General features: G+C 44.1%; 1 protein-coding gene across 1 annotated transcript in view; it reads left to right on the plus strand.

Moving 5' to 3' along the window:
* LOC126474330 (beta-2-syntrophin) overlaps positions 1-27,420 on the plus strand; it is a 320,895-nt gene that overhangs the window by 224,866 nt on the left and 68,609 nt on the right. The window contains exon 3 of the mRNA XM_050101797.1: positions 24,108-24,481. Within this exon, the coding sequence (XP_049957754.1) occupies positions 24,108-24,481 (374 nt within the window). The remainder of the gene's footprint in view (positions 1-24,107; positions 24,482-27,420) is intronic.

The raw sequence follows: 27,420 nt of genomic DNA on the forward strand, positions 1-27,420 counted from the left end.
ACAAAATCGCGTTGTAGACACGCGAAGCAACTGTGCCTAGCGTACGGACATTGTCCAGGATCATGTGCCTTAATTTTGATACTGTACACACACATTTGTACATTATGCATATTTCTTTTTATGACAGTGTCATAATTCCAAAGGTATTTTCACGAATACATGGAAATGACATTTTGTCGATACTCCGCTACAAACACAGTCCATTTTTTGTTTCCCTTTGTAACAGAAAATTGGCAAAATGAATACTCGGGGCAATGTCGGGTTTGTCAGATGCGACCGAGAAAAACTGTAACTGCCGGCTCTGCTTCGCGTAGCGCATAACGACAGAAACTACCGACTGAAACTCGTTCGTGCCCCCTGTTACGCGACTGAAATGTAGGGTTTCAAACAGTAACACGGAAGAGATGGGGGCGTGCGGGCTCTGTGTGCACCCATGGTGTAAGCCCTTGCAGGAAGTGACTGATGGCGTAATTAAACGATACCAGACCTTTTCGCCCGTTTACTACATTTGCTTACATTTAAAACTTCCAAGGAAGTAAGTAGTATATGCTTACAGTGGCCCGTCGACTGCGAGTTCATTAAGGACGGAGTGCAAACAGAGATGGGGAAGGAAATCGGTTGTACCCGCCCTTAAGCGTTTTAAGGAAATCACGGAAAATATAAATCTGGATAGCCAAATGGCGGTATGAATTGCCCTCCCCCCGAATAAGAGTCGAGTTTCCAGTTCATCGGGAGTACCACGAGTTTGTGTATACAGGATAAAGATGTGGACATCCGTTAACTCTTGGCTCAAATGGCTCTGAGCACTATGGGACTTAACTTCTGAGTTCATCAGTCCCCTAGAACTTAGAACTACTTAAACCTAACTAACTTAAGGACATCACACACATCCATGCCCGAGGCAGGAGTGCGACCTGAGTACATACGAGGTAAAAACTGCGGAGGGAGGCGACAAGGAAGAAACCTCGGAGGATTTGTGGCAAGAAATGAGAGAAAAGGTGCTGTAAAAGTAGAATCTTTGATATAGTGGTGAGTTGCAAAACAAGCAAGAGGACCATAAGAGGGAAGAGTAGAGAGAGGGCAATCGAAAATTTGTCATCTAGTCCGACGGACTGTCCTCTGCTTGGTTTTTCAGCAGGTAATGTTTAGACTGCGTATGAAGATCACTGATTGTGGCTTTCATACCAGCGGCGAAGTGTACCGTAAATGAATTAAGCTCATAGAAATGTAATGAAAGGGATCAGTGCTGATGAAATCGACGAGAACGCAAAATATTTGGAAAATCGTATTTAGAAGCGCAGAACTTGCAATGTTCAACCCATATCTCCTGTTTATTGCGAACAATTGCCTTAACGCTTTAGCCGATCTGAGGACGCCTACAGAACTGGCTCAGGTTTCCAGTGTCAGCGGTGTTTCCCTCCTATTACTGCTGGATACAACAACCAGAGGTTTCCCCATGAGTTACATGGGAAACACACTCGTTCACCATATCCGTTCGCCTAGTAGTGTTGTATCAGCTTAACTCCTGAGGAACTCTGGTTGTAGTTACAGTGCTGGTGCGTGCTAAAGTGTTTTGGAGCACACCGTTCAATACACATCATTCAAATGGAACTCCGCAGCAGACCAACCCTACGCGTTTCCATGTTGACCCGGCGACGACGACAGTTGCGATTGCAGTGGGTTCCGGATCATTGAGACTGCGCCTTGGATAAACGGAAACTTGTTGCCCGGTCGGATGAATCACGTTTGTTGTTACATTGAGTCGACGATCGTACCCAGATACGCCGTCATCCAGGCGTAAGTAACTCGAAACATGCGCCGCGCCTCGGACGCAGACTGGTAGGGGCAGGGGGACTTTGACGTTGACCTTGGCTTCCGTGGGACTGCGGTCATAATGGGGGGGGGGGGGGGGGCACCGTGACAGATTGAACTATGTAAACATTATTGTGGACTATGATGTCTTTCCCAACGCCGATGACATTTTCCAGCAAGGGTAACTGTCTGTCCCACAAGGCCAGAATCTGCTACTGTGGTTTGAAGAGCACGATAATCAACTCACGTTGATGTCACGGCAACCAAATTCACCTGACCTGACCCCAATGGAACATATGTGTCACGCTATCAGTCGCCTGCACTGCACGTACGAACTATCGGTTCCTAATTCATGAGAATTCCATGACCTGTGCATAGAAGCCTGGTGCCACATGTCTTCGGAAAACTACCTCAGACTTTTCGAAGCAGCGCCACGCAGGACCACTCATGTACTTCTTTCGAAAAATGGACGCGCCATGCTGAAGTTGGTCGTAATGTGTAGGGTGATCAGTGTAGCAGGGAAGCAATTGTGACACTGAAAGCTTGAGCTGGTTCTAGAGACGCGCTCAGACAAATTAATTGTTTAATGCGGCTGCTCACAATACGCTGGAGCTCGTGGGTTCGAATCGCTATTTGGCAAAGATTTTAAATTTTCGCTTAAGCTAATTGTATCGACGTAGTTCCTACGGAAATTGCGGAGTGCTGGAGATTATTCGAGCCATCTTCGAACACAGGTTCTTGGAATTTTTATAGTACGTTTACACGAGATATCCTGTTGTTAATCCAAAAAGCGTGTAACCAAAGCATATACAAATATCATCCACAGTGATGACCGTATCTGTCTAACCTACTATTAATCCCACACATTTGAAACGCATTTCAGTGTAGATTGTTCTGTTGTTTTTATCAGTAACATCTTTGGTACACAGGCTGCAGTATAGATGCAGTGTTCCTGCCACTTGCTTTACCCACGACTCGATCAGTTCGTGGTTCTAATTCAAATCCCCACACATTACGAAGTCTACATATTCATGCCACGTGACTGCCTCCTGTAATACTTTATTCATCTTTCCGTTTAGAGCAGGCTAAATTTACCACAAGCAGGTATTCTTTCAAGATCTGACGTGTCCGCTGTGCTTTTCTTTCCGGATAGCATTGTTAAGTATCGGAGATTGTAGTTAATATTATTCGAAAATTAATGTAAACTGAAGTGACGAAAGTCATGGGATAGAGATGTGCACATACACAGATAGTCGTAGTATCGCGTACACAACGTATGGAATGGCACTGCGTTGATGGAACTTCATTTGTATTCAGTTGATTCATGTGAAAAGGTTTCCGACGTAATTATGGCCGCACTGCCGGAATTAACCGAATTTGAACGTGGAAAGGTGGTCAGAGCTAGATGCATGGGACATTCCATTTCGGAAATCGTTAGGGAATTCAATGTTCCGAGATCCAGTGTCAAGAGTCTGCCAAGACTACAAAATTTCAGCAGTTACTTCTCATCACAGACAATGCGGTGACCGACGGCCTTCACTTAACGACCTAGAGTAGCGGCGTTTGCTTAGAGTTGTCAGTGTTAACAGACAAGCAACACGAAATTACCGCAGAAATCAGTGTGTGACGTACGACGAACGTATCCGCTAGGACAGTATGTTTCTAGCATTTGTAGACTTAGAGAAAGCTTTCGACAATGTTGACTGGAATACTCTCTTTCAAATTCTAAAGATGGTAGGGGTAAAATACAGGGAGCGAAAGGCTATTTACAATTTGTACAGAAACCAGATGGCAGTTATAAGAGTCGAGGGGCATGAAAGGGAAGCAGCGGTTGGGAAGGGAGTGAGACAGGGTTGTAGCCTGTCCCCGATGTTATTCAATCTGTATATTGAGCAAGCAGTAAAGGAAACAAAAGAAAAATTCAGAGTAGGTATTAAAATCCATGGAGAAGAAATAAAAAATGTTGAGGTTCGCCGATGACATTGTAATTCTGTCAGAGACAGCAAAGGACTTCGAAGAGCGGTTGAATGGCATGGACAGTGTCTTGAAAGGAGGATATAAGATGAACATCAACAAAGCAAAACGAGGGTAATGGAATGCAGTCGAATTAAGTCGGGTGATGCTGAAGGAATTAGATTAGGAAATGAGACACTTAAAGTAGTAAAGGAGTTTTCCTATTTGGGGAGCAAAATAACTGATGATGGTCGAAGTAGAGAGGATATAAAATGTAGACTGGCAGTGGCAAGGAAAGTTTTTCTCAAGAAGAGTAATTTGTTATCATCGAGTATAGATTTAAGTGTAAGGAAGTCGTTTCTGAAAGTATTTGTATGGAGTGTAGCCATGTATGGAAGTGAAACATGGACGATAAATAGTTTGGACAAGAAGAGAATAGAAGCATTCGAAATGTGGTGCTACAGAAGAATGCTGAAGATTAGATGGGTAGATCACATAACTAATCAGGAGGTATTGAATAGAATTGTGGAGAAGAGGAGTTTGTGGCACAACTTGACAAGAAGAAGGGACCGGTTGGTAGAACATGTTCTGAGGCATGAGGGGATCACAAATTTAGCATTGGAGGGCAGCGTGGAGGGTAGAAATCGTAGAGGGAGACCAAGAGATGAATACACTAAGCAGATTCAGAAGGATGTAGGTTGCTGTAAGTACTGGGAGATGAAGAAGCTTGCACAGGGTAGAGTAGCATGGAGAGCTGCATCAAATCAGTCTCAGGACTGAAGACGACAACAACAACAACAACAACAACAACAACAACAGGACAGTATGGCGACATTTGGTATATTACATTGCACTCAGATATCGAAAATATATGGATACATATATGAATGGTACACCAAGTCAGTCTGGTGCAGAGTACTGTGTTATACGGCCAAAAATCCAGAGGATGGTGAATATGATGGACAGGAAAAGGAGGTGTGGAATGTGGAGGTGGGGAGTGGGTAAGAGTTACATAATTTACAACAAGGATAGGTTCTTACTTTCAGGAAACACTTGCCAACTTACCTTCGATGTTACCAATTTTATGTTTTTTTCTGAAATCCAGAAACAAGATGTGGCTAACTCGTTCATTCGACGAAGTTGTGACGTATCGCAGGACTATTCCGAACATTACAATTACGAAGATTTGGTGAATTCTCCATCCATTATAAAATTATATATAGAAAAAGATTGTGAGGCCTGCCTATCAAGAAATCCTCAGTATAATACTTCAATGGTACTGACGGAGCATGATGTAATAGTAAGTCCTGAAGGCGGCCTAGGAGCATTCCGCGGCACGACCCGGGCACCCGAGGTGCGCGACCTACTAGGCTGCGGCCGCGGTCCCGCAGCGGCATCGTCGGCCACGAGCCCGCGCCAGACGCTCTGGCCGGGACTAGGGAGGCGTGGGGGCGGGGGGCGTGAATGGGTGGTCGGCAGGCACAGGGGCGGGGGGCGGCGGGCGCCGGCAGATCGATACAGCGCGGCGGCGGCGGCAGGAGCAGGCCTCGGCTCAGGCAGGTCCGGCGGCGGCGGCAGCAGAAGCGGCGCAGGTCAGGAGGCAGACGCCGCGTTGCCCCGGCAACCACTCTCCCCCCCTCCCACCACCACCATCACCACCACGGGGGCCGCCAAGCTGCAAACACTCCGAGGCCTCGTATTTGTCTCCGGCTGCACACAAAAGGACACCCGTGCTGCTCAAGTCTCTATCGGAAGAGGTCAAGATAAACGCTACTTCCCTTTTTAGCTTTGCACAGCTCGCAGATCACTTCACTGGCGAGATTTCTCCTCTAGCCCTTGAAGTGCTCTTCTTGTAAGTTACTCCCTTCCTTCGTTGCGTTACTGCTTTTGTTTTCACGCCTATTTAACTAAGAGGATGTTAAAACTGATGATCAGCCGGCCGGTAAGGCCGTGCGGTTCTAGGCGCTTCAGTTTGGAACCGCGTGACCGCTACGGTCGCAGGTTAGAATCCTGCCTTGGGCATGGATGTGTGTGATGTCCTTAGGTTAGCTAGGTTCAAGTAGTTCTAAATTCTAGGGGACTGATGACCTCAGAAGTTAAGTCGCATAGGGCTCAGAGCCATTTGAACTTATCACATCACCATCCCTTAAAGCGTCTTGCTACCCTCTCACACGTATCCTGTCTTCCCACATCCAACCAGCACTCCAGGATTTGCCATTGGAACAACTTCCCATTACCCAACTCTTTACTTTTCTGCCACAATTCTCGTTTTCCCATTCGTGCCCTCCCTCCAGAACATATCTGTTCTTTCAACATCAGCTCTGTCTCAGCACAACCAGTTCCCCCTGAGCCCCTGGCTCTCCCCATCCGCGACTGGCTGTAACCCTCACCGCCCGATCGTCCCACCTCGATGACCGACCACCTTAAACATCTTTCCACTTGCCCTAGCAGCCCCCTGCCACTTGCCCTTGTGGCTGCCCAATGCGGCCGCCCACCACGTGTCCTATCGCCCTTGCGGCCCCTGCTACTACTCTAGCGCCCTTGCGGCCACCGCCACTTGCCCTAGCTCCCTACCACCTCCGTCGCTTGTCCTAGCACCCTGCACCCTCTGCTGCTCGCTCTAGAGCCCTTGTGGTCCCCTCCCACTCGCCATAGCACTCTTGCGGCTCCCCTGCCATAAGCCCCCAAGCTCTCCCCCCCTCCCCCTCTGCTGCTTTCCTCCACCCTGCCGTTTGCCTTGGCGCCCTTGCGGCCTCCCGCTGCTGCCCTAGCGCCCCCTGTCGCTTACTCTGTCGGCCTTGCAGCTATACCCCTACCGACTGGATGTCCCCCTCCATGACCAGCCTCCTACAACATATTTTCACTTCAGCCCACTGCCACTTGCCTTAGTGCCCTAGTGGGCCCCTGTCTCTTACCCTAGTGACGTCCCTGCTTGCCCTAGTGGGTCCTTTGCTTGCCCTAGCATGGTTGTGCCCTTGCGAGTCCCCACCCCTACTTGCCCTAGCGCCATTGCGGCCCACTGCCGCTTGCCCTACCATCCCCCCACTGCTTGTCTAGCACCCTTGCAGCCTACCAACAGTCGGCCTCTGGTACAGCAAGATCATTAGAAATGAAGCACAATCTCAGATTGGGGAAGCATGGGTAAGTTATTCAGCTGTGCATGTCCGAAGGAACAATCCCAGAATTCGCCTTATGTGATGTAGAAAATTATTGAATACTTAAACCTGAATGACCATCTGGGGATTTGAACCTCTGTCCTTTTAAATACGAGCTGAGTTTCTTACTTTTCTGCCATCTTGTTTGGTTTAAAGCATTAGGGGATAGAAGGTGTGGCTATAAAATTATAGCACTATTGCTGTAAAACATTTTATTCAAGAAACAGAAGTATTTAGTTATTGTCACACTCAACATACTCCATTCCTCTATTCCTAAAGCGCTTCATAAGAATTTTACTTTGAGGGAAACTATGCTTGAAAGTCTTCCTTTGTGAGGGCCTTGATGACACATGACGCTCTTTCTTTTACTGCTTCAACTGACTGAAATTTTGTGTATTTTAGTGCAGATTTGACTTTAGGGAATAGATAAGTCACATGGCGCTAGGTGTATTGTCTAACATAGTTTTATGAATATCGAAAAAAAAAATCATCGCTTTGAATCTTGATTAACTCATTGGAGCTTTTTTCGCTCTCGTTGAAGCTCGGTCCTTCCAGTGCTTGGGTTGGCGCGTAGTTTCTGGATCATACGTGAAAAACTAAAATTCATCACATGACATCACTCTCTCCAAGAAATTAGGATGATTTTCAGTGGTATTCAAAGTGTCGGTACAAACGTTTTCACAAGGTCCTTTTTGTTCAGTCGTGAGAATTTTCAGCACCAATTTCGCACGCACTTTTCTCGTGTTAAATTCGTTATGTAAAATTTACCCTACACGTTCTTTGTCAATTCCTACAGTTTGAACAATGAATCGAATACTCAAGTGACGGGCAGATCGACAGTGGCCAAGCGGTTCTAGGCGCTACAGTCTGGAACCGCGCGACCCCTACGGCCGCAGGTTCGAATCCTGACTCGGGCATGGATGTGTGTGATGTCCTTAGGTTAGCTAGGTTCAAGTAGTTCTAAGTTCTAGGGGACCGATGACCTCAGAAGTTAAGTCCCATAGTGCTCAGAGCCATTTGAACCAACCAGTTTACCTACTTTTCGATATTTTCACCCGTTTTTCATGTTGAAGGGCGTCCTGAGAGAAGGTTGTATTTATCGTGTTCTTAGCCATCTAGGAAACGCCTGAACTTCTCAAAAATTCGCGTGCATGATAAACAGTCTTCGCCGTACACTTATTTGAGTAAAAGATAGGTTTCAGTAGCAGCTGTTACAAGTTTCATGTGAAACTTCACGACAATTCGTTGCTCTATTGTTACACTTAACATTTTCCCGGCAAAACAGAGTAACAGCTCTTACGCAAATGAAGGCCACGGCGATACTGATTTGTCTGCAGACACCAGAGGTGCCGCATTCGGCTGAGCAGGCTTTACGCTTCACAGCTATTGGTCGTTTATCTTTAGCGCATTCGTACTTACACGGTGTCAGCATCAGTCCCGTTATTGTATAGCCACACCGTGTATGGTCAGACGCTAACGACACTCTGGATGACTTCAGGTTCAGACAGGCAGGAGGTGAGAACTATAGTCTTCTATACACTTCAACCAACAAATTATTGACAGAATTGAAGTAACTCATTTACGAAGAAAACTGCTTTGTTAATAATATTGAGAGATAATCGTTTTATAAGTGCTCCAGTAACGACGTTTTGCTGTTTTTGTCATCGTTATTTTTCTCTAATGGCGTTGTCACACTGTTCAGCGGTGTAAACATGATTTCAGGGTAATCACGTCAGCGAAAATGGCATTGGAAATTTCGTAATATAACAAAACAGACCAAATTAAAATGTATTTGGATACAGTATCCAAAAGCGTGAATACAGTTGCGGACAATGTGAATTACAAAAGCATTAACGATAGGAAGACACTGCAAGACTTAACTTTAGGGTTGTGTTGTACAGCTCCATAAAAAAGTAGGAAAAAAAACAAAGTGAACTCGCTGGCAATCAGGATCATATACTTCCGATCATTATTGTGAGGTTTTCCTTGAGTCGAGCTACAGAGACGTTTCAGAAAGTCTCTTGTCAATGAGTAATGCGTTCGATACCGTTCTAGTAGCAGTTTCAAAATTATCTAGCTGCCACATATCTGTTATTTGCGTCTCCAGTTTAGTATATTTTCTAATTTTTTTCACAATACCGTTTCTGCTTTTTGTGTTGATTAAGAGGGACGATGGCATCAAATACAAGCAGTTAACTGGTTGCTTGCTGCAGTGATTTTTGGTCTGTTGCCTTCAGGTGACATTTGGATTGGAACTGTGCTGTTCAACATACATCTGGAAATCTGTGTTTGCATTTGCATTTGCGTTAAAGAATTTTTAGTTTTTCTTTGTATTGTAGTCGCCTCAGTCTGCTGTATTATGTTTTGTCTATATAGACAGTTTTATTGAGCAACTGATTTACGGACGCATTTTCAGCTGTCGCTGTCAAAATGCCACTTTCAGATAAACTTTGATGATTTCTTGAAGTGGGCGCCTCATCCTAAATCACTATTTCGAAAATTTGAGGACCTGTGCGTAATTTTCATTTTATTATTATTATTATTATTATTATTATTAGTAGTAGTAGTAGTAGTAGTAGTAGTAGTACCAGTATATATATCGTAATGAAATATAAGTATTAAGTTGACTGACTAATTTACACTTAAAATATATGTGCATAGGAATGTAGAGACAAGTTTCGTAACAATAAAATATATTTACTTATAATTCTTTTACTCTACACAAGCTACGTGCTTCGAAATACAAATTTTTCTTTCAGATTGACAAGGTTGTCTAGTACGAACATTTTTCGGTTGCTTTCAGATTTATCGTTGCTATCTGTCAGGTATTTTAAACAGTTTTTCACGTTGGTGTGTATTTACGTATGTATGTATGTAGTTGCGTTTTGAAACCATCATGGATGTCATAAACATTCACAGCTTTTTGAGCCTAAGTCTATTCTGATGTAGAGGAAGAAACATAATTCTTAGTCTGCTGTCGTTGTTTTGGCGTAATTTCTGTGCCTTAATTGTACCGGATTATTTTCATGTATTAATTTTGACACGTCCTTTAATATTTCACTGATCGTTCAGGGTAAAGAGACAGTCGACAAGTGGTACTACAACAGGGTCCGAGATTATTACTACACAGCTGATACTTGTAACGCCTTTTAATTCTTGAAATAGCGAAGCAACTACTTCCTTCTTATGCATAACTGTACTGTCTGCGACGGCTTTCGATGGCCATAGCAGAGACGACACTGATGTAACGGATAATGTTTTCAGTGAAACCTTTCACTAATAAATGGCCGTAAATGTCGGTCAGCAAAGCATATCTGCTGCGCTACGTAATGTTAACGTTTCCTCCCCGCGGTGAAACTGTGCTATGCGAACAGCCTTCAGCTTATGTTTCAGCACATTGCAGGACAATATTGAAGTTATGCTTGAGGTAGTAACTATTTTTGAAGAATACTCAGTGCTGTTCAGATTAGTAATAGTAGCAAGTCTACAGCAATACAGAAACCCCTTTCCGCGCTTTTAATCCGTTAGCGTTGTTTTTATATCGTGACTAGTTTACCAAATATTACTTCTACATCTGTAGTCCGTAACTAATAGACTATGACAAAGGATACTTTTGCACCACTTTGAATTACCGCCTTTCCTGTTTCATTCACGAATGTTCCGTGGGAAGAGGGACTGTAGTAAAGCCTTCATATGAGCTCTGGTTTCTCTGATTCTTCGTCATGGTTGTTCAGGAACATACTGAGTGTGTCAGAAACTTTGGGGATTTGTTGTTGATTTCAAAACGTTACAAAAAGTCCACATGAACATGGGTCGGAAAATCCTTCGTTAAGGGAGGCACGAGAGGATTTATTGTTTATCCCAATGCACCATCTCCTGCTTCCATGCAACATCCCGTGATCCTGCGTTCATACATTGCTATCCGTTGTGGAAAACTCCCGGTTTGCTCAGAGTACGATCGAATCCGTTTTGGATATTCTCCCTCAGAACATCGACATTGGTACCGGAGTTGAATACAGCAAGGATTTTAAATGTCCCCAAAGGAAAAGAAAAAATCCATTGAATTCAAATCTGGTGGATGACTTCTGGAGGTACATCATCAAGTAAATGATGCAACTCGTGCCTGAGAAACTACAGATACGTTTGTCCAGTAAGATTTAGCAGAAAGAAGTAGGGGGATCCACCGGGGGCCGAACCGCATAATAACCCTAGGTTCGGTGTGGGGCGGCGGAGGGGTGGCGAGGTGAAGTGGACTGCGGTCGCCGTCGTGGGGTTGTGGACCACTGCGGCTGCGGCGGGGTCGGAGCCTCTCCGTCGTTTCTAGGCCCCCGGTTAACATACAATACATACATACATACAAGGATCATAGACTGATGAGCAGTACTTAAATACTGGTTATCTACTGGTTATCCACTAGGTCATTAGTACGTACTTTGAACATTATGGTCCTGTGAAACTCCCTTGGGGTACGACCAAAGTTACTTTTTCCTTTGAAGATTTCTCTCTTGTAATAATAACATTCTGCGTGCTATTTACTCTTCAACGCAATCAGAAGCTATTCTGATTGTTCTGTACGCTCGTATTTTGCCCATCTGTCGACAGTGCGGAATTGTACCGAACGTCTTCCGGAAGTGAAGGAACACGGTATCGATCTTGGCGCTGGTACCTACTTCCTTCTGGATCTCGCGGACGAACAGAGCGAGCTGCGTTTCACACGATTCCTGTAAACGCCGTAAAAAAATCTACGTTACAGTATGTTTGTGTGGCAAGAGCGCAAGTAGTTTGTGCGTTCCAACTGTTGTTTGTTGATTGAATACGCTATAGGGTGGAACACTGTGCTCTCGCCGTACATATTGACGCAAAAGGGTATTTCCGACTTTCGAGGAGGCGGTTTATCGAAACACTGTTAGCGTGAGTTGATTACGTAAAGAGAAACCGTATTGTAGCTGGTTACAACGCTCAAAATTGATGGGTACGCATTGTGGTACGAAGTGAACAGCAGAACTCACTAGCATCCTTGGAATTCTAGAATGTTCTGAAAGAACTGATCAAATACCTAAGAAGAAAAACAATTATGACGCGCTATTGATAGAAATTTATAGTGAAATATTGCATCAAATGTATAAAATACGTAACTTCACTGGTGGCAGCAATGTTTAGCAAGCTATTAGCAGAAAAAAGAAAGAGGCGGATGAGCACGATATTTATGGGGACAGAACGAATGACCTCTGGGCCGCTAATGCATTGTCAGAAATGCCGTTTACGTACCGCGACCGCCGCACCGCGGTGATTTAGCCGGAAAAAAAAAGCAAGTCGTGATGATGGCTGGGGCGCTGCCAACTACGGACATTTGTATGCAGCCGCGTACTCCGTGCCGCCTGGCGCATAGGCTGCCCGCGCAGCGCGGCTCTGCCTGCCATCCTCTCTGGTTGCTCGCCTGTGCTTTCCGCGTTGGCTGTGGGACGCGTTTCTTACTGCTGCATCCACGGTACTGTTGGAGGGATTACTCTCAAAATCACTTCTACTTCTACAGACATACTCGGCAAGCCAGCGGACGGTATCACGTATCATTGCAAAACATTCCCTTTCCTATTCCACTCGCAATGGAGCTAGGGAAAAAACAACGCCTTGCATGCCTCCGTAGGAACCATAAGCCTCCTTGTTTCGTTCTTAATCTCCTTATATGATATGGACGTTAGAAGCAGTAAAATCTTTCTGCAGAATGCCACAGATCTGCACTGATGTGCAAAATGTAATGATGAAAGTAACTTTCGCACGATGTAGCTCTGCCAACATGGCTCCACGAAACTTGAACCAGACGTCCGAAAAATTGCCGCGTTATAGTACAGAAGGTAACTGAAGGAAATATGCAATTAGACGAACACAAATGATACTTTTATTGAAAGATGATAATTACACTAGTGGCCATTAAAATTGCTACACCAAGAAGAAATGCAGATGATAAACGGGTATTCATTGGACAAATATATTATACTAGAACTGACATGTGATTACATTTTCACGCAATTTGGGTGCATAGATCCCGAGAAATCAGTACCCAGAACAACCACCTCTGGCCGTAATAACGGCCTTGATACGCCTGGGCATTGAGTCAAACAGAGCTTGGATGGCGTGTACAGGTACAGCTGCCCGTGATGTTGAGGGTATTAGATTAGGAAATGAGACACTTAAAATAGTAAAGGAGTTTTGCTATTTCGGGAGCAAAATAACTGATGATGGTCGAAGTAGAGAGGATATAAAATGTAGACTGGCAATGGGAAGGAAAGCGTTTCTGAAGAAGAGAAATTTACCTTCGAGTGTAGATTTGAGTGTCAGGAAGTCATTTCTGAAAGTATTTGTATGGAGTGTAGCCATGTATGGAAGTGAAACATGAACGGTAAATAGTTTGGACAAGAAGAGAATAGAAGCTTTCGAAATGTGGTGCTACAGAAGAATGCTGAAGATTAGATGGGTAGATCACATAACTAATGAGGAAGTATTGAATAGGATTGGGGAGAAGAGAAGCTTGTGGCACAACTTGACTAGTAGAAGGGATCGGTTGGTAGGACATGTTCTGAGGCATCAAGGGATCACAAATTTAGTATTGGAGGGCAGTGTGGAGGGTAAAAATCGTAGGGGGAGACCAAGAGATGAATACACTAAGCAGATTCAGAAGGATGTAGGTTGCAGTAGGTACTGGGAGATGAAGAAGCTTGCACAGGATAGAATAGCATGGAGAGCTGCATCAAACCAGTCTCAGGACTGAAGACCACAACAACAACAACAACAACAACAACAATGCTGTACTCCAGACGTACATCCTCAGAAATTTCTTCCTCAAATTAAGGCCGGTATTTGATATTAGTAGACTTCTCTTGGCCAGAAATGCCTTTTTTGCCATAGCGAGTCTGCTTTTGATGTCCTCCTCGCTCCGTCCGTCATTGGTTATTTTACTGCCTAGGTAGCAGAATTCCTTAACTTCATTGACTTCGTGACCATCAATCCTGATGTTAAGTTTCTCGCTGTTCTCATTTCTACTACTTCTCATTACCTTCGTCTTTCTCCGATTTACTCTCAAACCATACTGTGTACTCATTAGACTGTTCATTCCGTTCAGCAGATCATTTAATTCTTCTTCACTTTCACTCAGGATAGCAATGTCATCAGCGAATCGTATCATTGATATCCTTTCACCTTGTATTTTAATTCCACTCGTGAACCTTTCTTTTATTTCCATCATTGCTTCCTCGATGTACAGATTGAAGAGTAGGGGCGAAAGGCTACAGCCTTGTCTTACACCCTTCTTAATACGAGCACTTGGTTCTAGATCGTCCACTCTTATTATTCCCTCTTTATTGTTGTACATATTGTATATGACCCGTCTCTCCCTATGCTTACCCCTACTTTTTTCAGAATCTCGAACAGCTTGCACCATTTTATACTGTCGAACGCTTTTTCCAGGTCGACAAATCCTATGAAAGTGTCCTGATTTTTCTTTAGCCGTGCTTCCATTATTAGCCCCTCTCGTCCCTTTACTTTTCCTAAAGCCAAACTGATCGTCACCTAGCGCATTCTCAATTTTCTTTTCCATTCTTCTGTATATTATTCTTGTAAGCAGCTTCGATGCATGAGCTGTTAAGCTGATTGTGCGATAATTCTCGCACTTGTCAGCTCTTGCCGTCTTCGGAATTGTGTGGATGATGCTTTTCCGAAAGTGAGATGGTATATCGCCAGACTCATATATTCTACACACCAACGTGAATAGTCGTTTTGTTGCCACTTCCCCCAATGATTTTAGAAATTCTGATGGAATGTTATCTATCCCTTCTGCCTTATTTGACCGTAAGTCCTCCAAAGCTCTTTTAAATTCCGATTCTAATACTGGATCCCCTATCTCTTCTAAATCGACTCCTGTTTCTTCTTCTATCACATCAGACAAATCTTCACCCTCATAGAGGCTTTCAATGTATTCTTTCCACGTATTTGCTCTCTCCTCTGCATTTAACAGTGGAATTCCCGTTGCACTCTTAATGTTACCACCGTTGCTTTTAATGTCACCAAAGGTTGTTTTGACTTTCCTGCATGCTGAGTCTGTCCTTTCGACAATCATATCTTTTTCGATGTCTTCACATTTTTCCTGCAGCCATTTCGTCTTAGCTTCCCTGCACTTCCTATTTATTTCATTCCTCAGCGACTTGTATTTCTGTATTCCTGACTTTCCCGGAACATGTTTGTACTTCCTCCTTTCATCAATCAACTGAAGTATTTCTTCTGTTACCCATGGTTTCTTCGCAGCTACCTTCTTTGTACCTATGTTTTCCTTCCCAACTTCTGTGATGGCCCTTTTTAGAGATGTCCATTTCTCTTCAACTGTACTGCCTACTGCGCTATTCCTTATTGCTGTATCTATGGCGTTAGAGAACTTCAAACGTATCTCGTCATTCCTTAGTACTTCCATATCTCACTTCTTTGCTTGTTGATTCTGCTTGACTAATGTCTTGAACTTCAGCCTACTCTTCATCACTACTATATTGTGATCTGAGTCTGTATCTGCTCCTGGGTACGCCTTACAATCCAATATCTGATGTCGGAATCTCTGTCTGACCATGATGTAATCTAATTGAAATCTTCCCGTATCTCCCGGCCTTTTCCAAGTGTACCTCCTCCTCTTGTGATTCTTGAACAGGGTATTCGCTATTACTAGCTGAAACTTGTTACAGAACTCAATTAGTCTTTCTCCTCTTTTATTCCTTGTCCCAAGCCCATATTCTCCTGTAACCTTTTCTTCTACTCCTTCCCCTACAACTGCATTCCAGTCGCCCATGACTATTAGATTTTCGTCCCCCTTTACATACTGCATTACCCTTTCAATATCCTCATACACTTTCTCTATCTGTTCATCTTCAGCTTGCGACGTCGGCATGTATACCTGAACTATCGTTGTTGGTGTTGGTCTGCTGTCGATTCTGATTAGAACAACCCGGTCACTGAACTGTTCACAGTAACACACCCTCTGCCTTACCTTCCTATTCATAACGAATCGTACACCTGTTATACCATTTTCTGCTGCTGTTGATATTACCCGATACTCATCTGACCAGAAATCCTTGTCTTCCTTCCACTTCACTTCACTTCACTTCACTGACCCCTACTATATCTCTGCTACACACCGTAAAGTGGTTTGCGCATTATAAATGTAGACAAAAGCTGGAGAGAAAGAAGGTGCGTACTTTCTGTCAAAAGACCCTTTTAGAAAGATGGCGTCATCTTATTTCTAAGAATAGAGCATCTTTTTTATTGCCGCATTGTCGTCTTGGAAAACGATTTATTACTTGGGCTGTGAAACATCGCCTCCACGATGAACGGATATTCAACAGAATGAGATATTCACTCTGCAGCGGAGTGTGCGCTGCTATGAAACTACCTGGCAGATTAAAACTGTGCGCCGGACCGAGACTCGTACTCGGGACCAAGCTCAGATGGTAAAGCACTTGCCCGCGAAAGGCAAAGGTCCCGAGTTCGAGTCTCGGTACGACACACAGTTTTAATCTGCCAGGAAATTTCAAGTTCCTTCTTAAAATTTGAAGGTCACTTCCCTTACATTAGTTTCCTCAAGCAGTTCGCCGCATTTCTAACCAAAAAATAAATAAATAAATAAATAAATAAATAAATAAACGGCGTCCAATCAATTAGCCTTTATTAAGAAAGTGACGGTAGCAGGATGCGAAGAGTGTTACTCATGCAATTGCGAGGACCCTGGTTTGAATCTCAGAAGTTGGATTTTTTGTTTTTGGGGTTCCATACGTCAGTACGTCAAAATAGATCCCTTAGACGAATGACTTCATTGTCTGTCAGTCTGTCTGTGCATCTGTTAAGACCCTTTTTTCTCGGGAAGGCGTAGAGATATCAAGTTGAAATTTATGTCAATTATTAATGTGTACGTAAAAAATTTAAGGTTCTGAGTCAAAGTAATCAAATTTGTTATATATTTTGATACTCGCAAACTCACTCATCTGAACGTATAGATGAAATATCGATACGTGAAATTAAGTTTGTAGGGAACCCTTATCACGCGAGCCTTACTCACAAGTATCTGGTGTTCTTCTTTTATTTAAAATTCAATATTCACTACCAAGTGGAAATGTTCGTTAAGAAATATAAAATCATATAATTTCGTAAAAATAAAGTCTTTTATTTCTGAAGTACCAACTGCGTCAAAGTGCGAGTGTTCAAATTAAATCAAAAGTAAGTGCAAAAATGCGAAACATCAAATGGAACACATTTCTTAGCAGTAGAGACAGAAGAATATATTTTCCGTATATAGTTTTTTTATTTAATAGCAAGACATTTCGCATTTATGTAACAAATTTTAATTCATTTTCATCTGATGATTAAAAATTAAAAAAATATTTCATCAGAAATTATGATTGAATATTTGTTAATCAAGATTTAAAGTTGATAGTAAATATGAGTTTAAATGAAAAGAAAAATGTTACTACCAGAGAGCAATAAAATAGGGATTTTATCGTCATAGACCTTGTACACTGTGCGGGTCTCGACTTTCAAATTTCTTAAGTACATGGTGGGAAAAATGAAACTAGCATGCAAAACATTTCATATATCATAAGATAGGCAACCTAACTTATCTCATCCACACCCTTTGGCGGATAATGTTAACTGGGTTGCTGTGTTAAGGTGAACGAAACGTTTTCCAGGTTAGTTCTCTTTTCCTCGCTCTTTATGAAGAAAATCGAAGGTGATCAGTCATAACGTGTATTTGTCATGCTGCAGGTCTTGACCAACGAGAGAGGCGTCATCGAGTGCTCAGTAATAGGACTGTTGATATATTTAATAATAAAGGAAATCAGATAAATAGATATTTAAAATAATATCATTATCGACCCTTGATATTTCGAAGAAATGTATCGATATATCGACGGGAAAAATATCAATGTACTGGACTAAAACTATCGGCTGAACACTGTAAAGATATTGCCAGTTTTATAGTTGTATATTTAAGTTTTGATTTATTATTAGATATTCTGTACATCAACAAGCTAGCAGCCTGCTTACCCTCTTAGAGCAAGAATTGCAAGCAAAACGATGCACGTTCATGCTTGGTGATAACCACTTTTCTAACAATGGTAACTGCATGTAAGTAGTACAATAAAAGGTGTCCAATGGGTCTGTCGTTCGGTTTCGTCAAATATCAGATTTGTCCAGAACAATTCATGTCAACTTCCCTGTCTTTTCATCTCTGCAAACGCCAGAAGACTAGCAGTTGCAGTGCCGAAATTGTGTGGTGTAGTTTCTGTTGGTAGCGCCGAGTGCCGATTACGTCAGCATTTCTCCTCAAAAGTCTCCACCCACAGCAATGACCAGTCTTGTCATTTAGATTTTTGTTCATTTTCCTCAGCTGTTGTTGAAGAATTCCGGTGTGAAGTAGTAGCACACTAATTGCTTTAAAAATTGTTTTTCTAACGCAACTAGTGTGCTATTTCTTCGCAGCGAAACTCTTGTTACTCCATTCACACACAGATACACACCCCTTCCCGAGTGCGATCGGACTACTTCTTTGTGCAAGCTATACTTGATTCAAACAAATAAAAAGACTGGACGTAATGAAAGCTCAAAAAGTAGTAAGACTCCTTGACACAGTGACAGTAAAATTATGTTCTTCAAAAGAACAATTTCAAATTTTTACCGAAAATTGCGAAAAAATGTAATATAAAATAAAAATATCGGCACTCGGTACTGCCATTTCGGTATCGATATATCGGTGAAAAAATATCGCCTAATACAGGGTGTGACCAGTAAGTAGTAGGACTGAATTAATTTAAATTTCTTTATTGACCTAATTGTTACAAATCCTTGTACTCCTCCGAGTAGAAACCTTGTGTTTGGAAACAACGCGTATAACGCGATTGCCACTGCATGTACGCCATCTGGAACTCCGTGATCCTCTTTAGAGATGCCGTCACGGCGTTTTGGACGTCTTCTACAAAGGCGAATCGATGTTCCTTGAGGTGCCGCTTAAGCCGGGGAAAGACGAAGTAGTCCGTGGGTGAGAGATCTGACATGAGTGGAGTTCGAGGCAACTTGGCAACGCTATGCTTGGTCAGGTGTTCCAGCACCCGCAGCGAACAGCGGCACGGCGTGTTGTCACGGTGCAACTTCGAACTGCCCGCACTCGGAGGACGCGTCTGCGCAACCATTGAAGCACTTCCACGTAAAATTTAGAATTCACAGTATGTGCAGTGGCCACAAACTCCCGATGAACCACACCACGACAGCAAAAAAAGCAAATGACCACGGTTTTGACCCCTTACTTGCTCATTTTGGCTTTCTTCGGTCCCGGCGGGAGTGGCCGTGCGGTTCTAGGCGCTACAGTCTAGAACAGAGCGACCCCTACGGTCGCACTGTTCGTATCCTGCCTCGGGCATGGACGTGTGTGATGTCCTTAGGTTAGTTAGGTTTAAGTAGTTCTAAGTTCTAGGCGACTGATGACCTCAGAAGTTAAGTCGCATAGTGCTCAGAGCCATTTGAACCATTTTTCTTCGGACGCGGGGAATTGGCGGTGTGTGCCACTCGGCGCTCTGGCGTTTGGTCGCCGGACCGTATTGAAAACACCGCTATTCGTCACCGGTAATCACATTCTGAAGAAAATATGGGTTTTCTTGGACACAGTTCAAAATTTCCTGGTAAATTTGCACACCATTCAGTTTTAGTTCGTCACTCTGAATTTTTGGCACAAACTTGGCGTACTCCTTTCTCACGGCCAAATCCTTGGTAACAATTTTTTGGATGGTACCGAACAAGGCCCCCGGAGTAGACAACATTTCATTAGAACTACTGACAGCCTTGGGAGAGCCAGTCCTGACAAAACTCTACCATCTGGTGAGCAAGATGTATGAGACAGACGAAATACCCTCAGACTTCAAGAAAAATATAATAATTCCAATCCCAAAGAGAGCAGGTGTTGACAGGTGTGAAAATTACCGAACTATCAGTTTACTAAGTCACAGCTGCAAAATACTAACGCGAGTTCTTTACAGACGAATGGAAAAACTAGTAGATGCCGACCTCGGGGAAGATCAGTTTGGATTCCGTAGAAGTATCGGAACACGTGAAGCAATACTGACCCTAAGACTTATCTTAGAAACTAGATTAAGGGAAGGCAAACCTACGTTTCTAGCATTTGTAGACTTGGAGAAAGCTTTTGACAATGTTGATTGGAATAATCTCTTTCAAATTCTGAAGATGGCAGGGGTAAAATACAGGGATCGAAAGGCAATTTACAATTTGTATAGAATGCAGATGTTAGTTATGAGAGTCGAGGGGCATGAAAGGGAAGTAATGGTTGGGAAGGGTTGTAGCCTATCCCCGATGCTGTTCAATCTGTATATTGAGCAAGCAATAAAGGAAACAAAAGAAAAGTTCGGAGTAGGTATTAAAATCCATGGAGAAGAAATAAAAACTTTGAGGTTCGCCGATGACGTTGTAATTCTGTCAGAGACAGCAAAGGACTTGGAAGAGCAGTTGAACGGAATGGACAGTGTCTTGAAGGGAGTGTATAAAATGAACATCAACAAAAGCAAAACGAGGCTAATGGAATGTAGTCGAATGAAGTCGGGTGATGCTGAGGGAATTAGATTAGGAAATGAGACAATTAAAGTAGTAAAGGAGTTTTGCTATTTGGGGAGCAAAATAACTGATGATGGTCGAAGTAGAGAGGATATAAAATGTAGACTGGCAGTGGCAAGGAAAGTGTTTCTGAAGAAGAGAAATTTGTTAACATCCAGTATTGATTTAAGAGTCAGGAAGTGGTTTCTGAAAGTATTTGTATGGAGTGTAGCCATGTATGAAAGTGAAACATGGACGATTAATAGTTTAGACAAGAAGAGAATAGAAGCTTTCAAAATGTGGTGCTGCAGAAGAACGCTGAAGATCAGATGGGTAGATCACGTGACTAATGAGGAGGTATTGAATAGGATTGGGGAGAAGAGGAGTTTGTGGCACAACTTGACTAGAAGAAGGGATCGGTTTGTAGGACATGTTCTGAGGCATCAAGGGATCACAAATTTAGCATTGGAGGGCAGCGTGGAGGGTAAAAATTGTAGAGGGAGACCAAGAGATGAATACACTAAGCAGATTCAGAAGGATGTAGGTTGCAGTAGGTACTGGGAGATGAAGAAGCTTACACAGGATATAGTAGCATGGAGAGGTGCATCAAACCAGTATCAGGACTGACGATCACAACAACAACAACAACACCGAACGGAATCAACTCATCAACAATCAGGCGCATGTTTAAGCGCCGGTCAGAGTCCAGGAGCGTCTTCACTTCGGCTACATTTTCGTCAGTCCTTAACATTGACGAGTGAGTGACGCGCTGGTCGCCTTCGACGAGCTCTCGCCCCTCCCAGAACACCTTGTGCCACTCGAACACTGTTGAGCGACTCAGGGCAGCATCTCCGCAGGCGTCCTTAATCATTCCGAGGGGCATCGTCGCGGTTTTCTCGAATTTCACTCAGAATTTGATGACGTAGCGCTGCTCGAGATACAGGTTATTTGAAAAAGAACTTCCTAGTTTTAATGTGTCCTAGAATCTGTACAAAGTTACGTACACTGTTCTAGTTTCTGCTGTTTGATTCATCAACTCTCCAAGTTCGGCTCCCCTGCAGTTGGCAGGTCTGCTAGATCTTGAGACGGCAGCAGTGCTGTTTTTTTTCTGTTGCCTCATTTCAGTGCAGTGCAGTGCAGTGCAGTTGAGAGCAACTCTTTTCTGATGACGCTACCTTTCATGTCAGTGGAACAGTTAATCGTCATAACTGCAGAATTTGGGGGGCAGAGCATCCACCTGAAGGTATTCAGCATCCACGTGACCTTCCCAAAGCTAATGTTTGGTGCGGTTTGATGGAAGATCGTGTGATTGGTCCTTTCATAAACAATAAACGGAGACGTTTACTGTGACATGTTGACAGCGTAAGGCCCAATACCTTGGTCACGACTAAGCCCAGACTTTTTCATTTGGGGCCACATAAAAAAATGTCGTGTACAGTGAAAAGATCAGCGACGTCAATCATTTACGGGAAAGAATCGTCGCGGCGGTTGGAACAGTTATACCTGAAATGTTGGCGAATACGTGGCGAGAAGTGGAATATCGTCTCGATGTGTTCAGGGCAAGCAATGGATCCCACGTTGATGTCTACTAACATTAAACAAAACTTGAAGGAGTTCTAGCCGGCCGGAGTGGCCGAGCGGTTCTAGGCGCTACAGTCTGGAACCGCGCAGGTTCGAATCCTGCCTCGGGCATGGATGTGTGTGCTGTCCTTAGGTTAGTTAGGTTTAAGTAGTTCTAAGTTCTAGGGGACTTATGACCTCAGAATTTAAGTCTCATAGTACTCAGCGCCATTTGAACCTCTTTTTTGTTTTATTTTTTTAAGGAGTTCTCGTTCATGATATGTACTCATTAACGTAAGTTTTCATTAATATCCCCATTGAATTTATATACAGGGTGGCGCAGATGGATCGGGTGGTTTTGAAGTGGACTGTACGTCTGGAGGGGGGGAGCCAGGTGTTCGGCGACTTCGTCCTGTGGTGGGGGGGGGGGGGGGGACGGGAAGTTTCAGTTGCAGGCTGGCAGTCAGTCGCGATGGCTACGTGGTCCGTTGAGCATCGTGTTTTCGCAGTGGAAGAGTTCATACGCAATAACGAGTCAATTGTTGCTGTGACGCGTGCCTTTCGCCGGCGTTTCCACATCCCACCTCGCGGTAGTGTTCCTAAGCGAGATACGATATTGAGTTGGGTGCATAATTTCCGCACTACTGGTTCATGTGCTCCAAAATGGACGCCTAGACCGCCAACAATAACAACGCCTGAGAACGTGGAGCGTGTGAGACGCGATGTCACTGCGAGCCCACGTCGATCAACGAGACGTCGTGCTCAAGCTCTTGGAATGTCACGTCGGAGCCTTCAAAGGATTCTTAACGAAGAACTGAAATTCCACCCCTATAAAATCCTGTTGGTACAGAAGATTCTCCCAACAGACCATCTTCAAAGGCTTCAGTTTAGCCAACAGATGTTGGAGTTATTGGAAGATGTAAACCTGATTATCATGATGTCTGACGAGGCTCACTTTCACATTAACGGATACGTAAACAAGCAAAATTGCCGTTACTGGGCCGACACTAACCCAAGAGATCTACACCAACGGCCTCTCCATAGTGACAAAGTGACGGTTTGGTGTGGGGTTTCTAAGGTAGGGATAATTGGTCCTTACTTTTTTGAAAATGAAAGGGAGCAGGCGGTTACTGTTAATTCGCAGCGTTATGTGAACATGATTGAAGATTTTCTTCTCCCACAACTTGAAGAGAACAATTACGACATGGGCAATATGTGGTTCCAACAAGACGGGGCAACTGCACATACCGCTAGGATATCAATGCAAGCTGTACGCGCTCTGTTCCCTGGCCGTTTGATTTCCCGTAATGGAGATGTCCATTGGCCCCCTCGCTCACCGGACCTCACGGTATGTGACTTTTTCTTATGGGGCTATTTAAAAGCAAGGGTCTACATGAACAAACTCCGGACCATTCAGGAGTTGAAGGCAGCAATTCACACCGAAATCACATCAATTCCTGGTGATGTGCTTGAGCGGGCAATGCGGAACGTTAAGGACCGACTCCAAGAATGCGTCGCTCGAGAAGGAGGGCATTTGATGGATGTAATTTTTAAAAACTAACATTACTATTTTTTTGTTAATAAACTTCCATTGTAACTACACGTTTTGCACTTTATTTCAATCCAATACCTTTACAATTGACAGTTTGACAAGTATTTTAAAACCACCCGATCCATCTGCGCCACCCTGTATAAAACTAGAGAGGTCTTTTCTCCATCTTGAAACACGACTGCACTATTGAACCTCGTAGGACCACAAAAATCGACGTGCTCACTCTCCGTTTCCCTGCGGGCGACTGGAAAAAAAAATCGGTCTATCCGGAAGCCTCCCCACTATCGCACCCAGGCGCTTCGACCCGCCTCCACCGCTCCGTTCGCGCTACAGAAATTCAGTCCTACTACTTATTGATCACACCCTGTACGTCGATACTTTTGGATAATATCGATGTGTCGGTATTTTATCGACAACACCCTACTCAGCAGCAGCGCTTTGCGTGCCCGCAGAGAACCGCACGCTGGAGCTGCACTCGCCGGACGGCGTGCACTCGTGCGTGCTGCGCGCGGCGGACGCGGCCGAGGCGGCGGCCTGGTTCCACACGCTGCACTCTGCGCTGGGCGTGCTGGCGCTGCAGGCGCTGCACGAGGCGGGCCGCGCGCTCGGCGCCGAGCTGCGCCACATGGGCTGGCTGGCGCGGCGCGCGCGCAGGCCCACCACTGGCAGCAACAGCGCCAGCAACACCAACACCGCCAGCAGCGCCACAGCCACCGTGCCCGTGGGCGGCGGGGTCGTCGCCGGCCCGCAGCAGCAGCAGCAGCAGCAGCAGCAACAACAACAACAACAGCAGCAGCAGAGCGACGCGTCTCCCGCCAACACAGAGGTGAGCATATAGGGGAAGGCGGGGCAAGATGGGGAAGCTAACTTTAAACCCTTACAAAAGGGACAAAAATAAACAAATTCAAGTAGGGTTGATTTTCATTTGTTTACTTAACCATTGAATTACAATAACATGCAAAGAAACCTGCAAACTTGTTACATTTAGTTAGAAATATCTCGATTTGAAACGTAAACTACCAATTCCCCGTCTTGCCCCATATGTGGGGTAAGATGGGGAACTAGCATGAATTCATCTCTAAAGCTTAAATAAGGACTGGAATAATGAAATAGTGTGACGATAAGGTTTTGAAATAATGGTTCTGCGAATTTTAGACTTAGGTATTTTGTTTTATTTAGGCCTCTTACTTTCACATAGTACACAAGTGTGGACAGCCTAGCCATCATCACTTTCTATCTCTGCACAAGTGTCGTGGGCCCAGCGTCCGCAGCTAATACGCCGTATCCAGCCTTCTTCAGCGGCTATTTACAATTGTATTCAACGTATAATGTACGTGATCCAAACCCTCAGTGAGGTATACACATGAGACGATAAGAACGTAATCGTTGGACAAATAGTAGGGGCAAGACGGGGAAGCTCCCCATCTTGCCCCACCCCGTCTTGCCCCCTACCATGCTGTCAGGTTATGTTACGCCTACGTGAACACTATTTAGTGAACATTGACTACTGACACAGAAGTTTACTGTCAATAAGACGTACTATTCAGTGCTATATTACAGTCTGGACAAATGTTCACGAAACACATGTTTTAGAACCTCGAAAGGTGTAAAAGATTGCAAATCAGTATAACAATTGTACGTACCTTGCAAAGATCACAGAAACCGCCGCGAAACTAAGGTTCAACAATGTCAACACACTGGGACCTGTGTATTGATGATGTTGACGTAGCTATCCACAGATGGCAGCACTCTAAGTGTAGCTTATAGCCCTTCCCCGTCTTACCCCACCTCCCCGCCTTGCCCCGCCTTCCCCTACTGCCAGTCAAGGGGCTGAATACTTGTAAATACAGGGTGGTCCATGGATCGTGACCAGGCCAAATATCTCACGAAATACGCGTCGAAGGAAAAAACTACAAAGAACGAAACTTGTCTAGCTTGAAGGGGGAAACCAGATGGCGCTATGGCTGGCCCGCTAGATGGCGCTGCCGTAGGTCAAACGGATATTAACTGCGTTTTTTTTAGATAGGAACCCCCATTTTTTATTACATATTCGTAAAGTAGGTAAAGAAATATGAATGTTTTAGTTGGATCACTTTTTTCGCTTTGTGACAGATGGCGCTGTAATAGTCACAAACATGTGGCTCGCAATTTTAGACGAACAGTTGGTAACAGGTAGGTTTTCTAAATTGAAATACAGAACGTAGGTACGTTTGAACATTTTATTTCTGTTGTTCCAATGTGATACACGTACCTTTGTGAACTTATCATTTCTGAGAACGCATGCTGTTACAGCGTGATTACCTGTGAATACCACTTTAATGCAATAAATGCTTAAAATGATGTCCGTCAACCTCAGTGCATTTGGCAATACGTGTAATGACATTCCTTTCCACACCGAGTAGTTCGCCTTCCGCAATGTTCGCACATGCATTGACAATGCGCTGACGCATGTTGTCAGGCGTTGTCGGTGGATCACAATGGCAAATATCCTCCAACTTTCCCCACAGAAAGAAATCCGGGGACGTCAGAACCGGTCAACGTGCGCGCCATGGTATGGTGCTTCGACGACCAATCCACCTGTCGTGAAATATACTATTCAATAGCGCTTCAACCGCACGCGAGCTATGTGCCGGACATCCATCATGTTGGAAGTACATCGCCATTCTGCCATGCAGTGAAACATCTTGTAGTAACATCGATAAAACATTTCGTAAAAAATCAGCCTACATTGCACCATTTAGATTGCCATCGATAATATGGGGGGCCAATTATCCTTCCTCCCATAATGCCGCACCATACATTAACCCGCCAAGGTCGCAGATGTTCCACTTGTCGCAGCCATCGTGGATTTCCCGTTGCCCAATAGTGCATATTATGCCAGTTTACGTTACCGCTGTTGGTGACTGACGCTTCGTCGATAAATAGAACGCGTGCAAAAAATCTGTCATCGTCCCGTAATTTCTCGTGTGCCCAGTATCAGAACTGTACACGACGTTTAGAGTCGTTGCCATGCAATTCCTGGTGCATAGAAATATGGTACGGATGCAATCGCTGTTGATGTAGCATTCTCAACACCGACGTTTTTGAGATTCCCGATTCTCGCGCAATTTGTCTGCTACTGATGTGCGGATTAGCCGCGACAGCAGCTAAAACACCTACTTGGGCATCATCATTTGTTGCAGGTCGCGGTTAACGTTTCACATGTAGCTAACACTTCCTGTTTCCTTAAATAACGTAACTAACCGGCGAACGGTCCGGACACTTGGATGATGTCGTCCAGGATACCGAGCAGCATACATAGCACACGCCCGTTGGGCATTTTGATCACAATAGCCATACATCGGCACGATATCGACCTTTTCCGCAATTGGTAAACGGTCCATTTTAACACGGATAATGTATCACGAGGCAAATACCGTCCGCACTGGCGGAATGTTACGTGATACCACGTACTTATACGTTTGTGACTATTACAGCGCCATCTATCACAAAGCGAAAAAAGTGGTCCACCTAAAAAAATTCACATTTCTTTACGTACTACACGAATGTGTAATAAAAAATGGGGGTTCCTATTTTTTAAAAAACGCACTTGATATCAGTTTGACCTATGGCAGCGCCATCTAACGGGCCAACCATAGCGCCATCTGGTTTCCCCCTTCAAGCTAGACGAGTTTCAAATGGCTCTGAGCTCTATGGGACTTAACATCTGAGCTCGTCAGTCCCCTAGAACTTAGAACTACGTAAACCTAACTAACCTAAGGACAT

The sequence above is a fragment of the Schistocerca serialis genome, chromosome 4, assembly GCF_023864345.2.
Source record: "Schistocerca serialis cubense isolate TAMUIC-IGC-003099 chromosome 4, iqSchSeri2.2, whole genome shotgun sequence".
Classification (NCBI taxonomy): Eukaryota; Metazoa; Arthropoda; class Insecta; order Orthoptera; family Acrididae; genus Schistocerca; species Schistocerca serialis.